The 3001-nt window shown below is 38.7% G+C and overlaps 1 protein-coding gene across 1 annotated transcript; it reads right to left on the bottom strand.

Moving 5' to 3' along the window:
- Positions 1-364: 364 nt before the first annotated feature.
- Positions 365-757, bottom strand: LOC138873318 (uncharacterized). Its single transcript, XM_070151773.1, has one exon. It carries the CDS (start codon positions 755-757, stop codon positions 365-367), a length of 393 nt encoding a protein of 130 aa, XP_070007874.1.
- Positions 758-3001: the final 2244 nt, after the last annotated feature.

Here is a 3001-nt window from a genome sequence, read left to right as displayed (position 1 = left end):
ATACAATGGAACCACCGTACTCCACCTCCACTCATCTGACATCCTCTTTGCCTTAAAAATAACATTAAACAACCCAGTCAACCACTCCAAACCTGCTCTCCCTACACACTTCCAAAATTCAACCAGAATCTCATCTGGTCTGGTTGCTCTGCCTCTACTCATCTTACGTATAGCCCCCACGACCTCCGTATCCTCGATACGCCTGCAATGCCCGAAATCACGGTAACTCTCGGAATGCTCCAATTCGCCTAGCACAATATCCTGATCCCCTTTTTCATTAAGAAGTTTATGGAAGTAAGTCTGCCATCTCCTCTTAATCTGGGCATCTTCCATAAGTATCCTACATCTTCGTCCTTGATGCATCTCACTTGGTCCAAATCCGAGCCTTCCTCTCTCTCAACTTGGCCAACCGGAATAACTTCTTCTCCCCGCCCTTTTCCCCTAGTTCCTCATACATATGACCATAAGCCACAGTATTAGCCTCCGTGACCGACAATTTATCTTCCTTCCTAGCTACCTTATATCTCTCCATGCATGCCCGCCTCTCCTCCTCACCTATGCTCCCCACTAACTTTAGGTATGCCGCCTTCTTCGCTTCCACTTTACCTTGGACTGCTTCATTCCACCACCAGTCTCCTTTGTGCCTACCAGAGACACCAATCAAGACCCCTAACACTTCTCTCACAGACGCCTTTATACAGTCTGCTGTTGCTGACCACATAGTGTTTGCGTCCACACTACTCCTCCAAGCTCCCATAGCCGATAACCGCCACTCCAACTCTTGGGCTTTATTCTTAGTCCTCCAACCCTTGATCAAAATAATAAAATGGCATATGAGAATTAATAGAGTATACCCTCTACAAGAATACATTAGACAACAAATTTAAAGATAAATATATGAGAGTAGACACAAACATTAACATGATTTGGTCATTAAAGCGAGTGTTGGTCAGCTATCTCTATTGCATGCTGTTACCCGTCCCTTCTTAATGGTCTTGGAGGAAATTTAGGACCTCTACCTATAGGTGGTTCTAGACAGAACCCTAAGGTTTAAAGGAGAAAATACTAAGGCGACAGGCAAGAACAATTAGGACCTTAGCATATAAGAAAGAAAAGGAGCAATTGGAGGCACAAGTTTACCTCCTCAAACAACACACATAAGCAGCACGACTCAAACACAAATAAGGGCCTTATTGTTAATCAGTATCCTAAGACATGATGTCTAGGCGAATATCAGAATACATGAGATATGCAGTTTATAAACTCAGAAGTAATAGCCCTATCAGTTTGCCTACTGATTTTTTAGCCTGTTAAAATCAGAACGACATTAAGTAACAGAAACAATTTCAGAGTTACAGGATTTGAAAATGCACTATAGGCTTGCCTACACGCGAAATAATGATAACTACGTTTTATATAGTAACAAGGCAGATTTTAAAACAAACTCTTGAATCCTTATAGGCATGTTGTCTAATGATAAATTAATGCAGTGTTTGAAAGAATTAATTTTAGCGAAAATAAACCAATAATTAAACTAGTTTCGAAGTGAACTAATCGTGGACTAGATTGATTTATTTAAACTAAACTGGTTTAAATCTATAGGCAAAATTTGTAGTGTTGTTCCCTATAGGCATGATATCTAATTGTTTAAGAAAATTGATGTTAGAAACTTGTAGGCATGATAACAAATGAAAGCACATATAAATATCCGTTATAACAAAAGTTGATCTGGATCATATTCTATAGGCATGATATCTATTTGTGATGCTGATTTTAAGACCTATAAATATGATTTCTATTATTGGAACCACTTGAGACCTGTAGGCATGATTTCTAACATGGTAAGGAAAATATAGCAAAATATAAAGTCCTATAGGCATGGTTTCTACTCGTATTATCCCATAAATATGTAACTACCCACCCTTTTTCACTAGTTACCCCAATATTTATTTACAAATTATTACAAGCCAAATGAATGAATTACATAAATAGATAAAAAGAAAAGAATAAACTACATTATAGGGAGCTTGAAGTAGGCCCAAGTGATTTCCCAAAACCTCCAATAGCCTTAAATGCCAGCTTCATAGACAATATCATTGTCTAGGTGCGTTAGAGTTTCCTAAGGATCTCAAGAATCCCGGGCAGTGCTCACACCTAGACTTTGTAACCAAATTGTGCAAGTGTAGTGTGGAAGGGACAACCTCAGTATACCAGAGTTCAGAGGGTTCTCAAGAAGATCCCAAGGTAGTACACACACTGGAGGGGGCAGAACCTAGTGACTTATGAGTAGAGTGAGAGTGCTTGACATAGTTTGAAAGGTTTCATTAGGAAAACAATATTAAAAAAGAGTTTTGCTTGGAATGGTTTTGTAAAAAATGCAGAGGACAATTTAAAAGAAAGATAATGTGACTAACATTCAATCAAACTAAATACAGAACCAGAAGCACTTCAATACATAGAGTCAAACAGGTGCATGCATCCACTTAGGGGTAGTGGGGATTTGGGGTAATCATAAGGCATATAGTAAGCACAGATGCACCTAGGCACAAAATCAGATGAGTCTTAAAAGGGGTCAAGGCTTTTAAAGTATAGCATGAACTTTAGAATTAATACAGAATTGATAGGCTTAGGATAGCCAATTACTTCATACAGGAAGATGCATGCTAGGAATCAGGGAAACATAGTCACATTGGGGCATACTAGAAGGGGATCCTAAGGGGTATATAGCATGCAACAAAGAAGACAGTGAAGTAGACATGTTAATTGCAGGTTGAACAATAAAACCATAGATAGAAGCATATTAGAAACATGACAAATTGAAGTAATAGGAGAATCATGTTGTTTTGGGACTTGAATTGAAATTAGAACATACCAGTAAGGGGATAGTAAACACAAAGTGAAAGGGAACCCAGTAGTCAGCCTTGGCTTGTAGTTGACTGACTTTAGACAGTAGTAAGTGACACAAAAGAGAGCAAAAAGCTTTTAGTGTGAAAGAGAGAGC

This window comes from Nicotiana sylvestris, chromosome 7 (genome assembly GCF_000393655.2).
Source record: "Nicotiana sylvestris chromosome 7, ASM39365v2, whole genome shotgun sequence".
Classification (NCBI taxonomy): Eukaryota; Viridiplantae; Streptophyta; class Magnoliopsida; order Solanales; family Solanaceae; genus Nicotiana; species Nicotiana sylvestris.
Note: the sequence above shows the minus strand (reverse complement) of the source record. Positions and strands in the feature narration are given on the sequence as shown.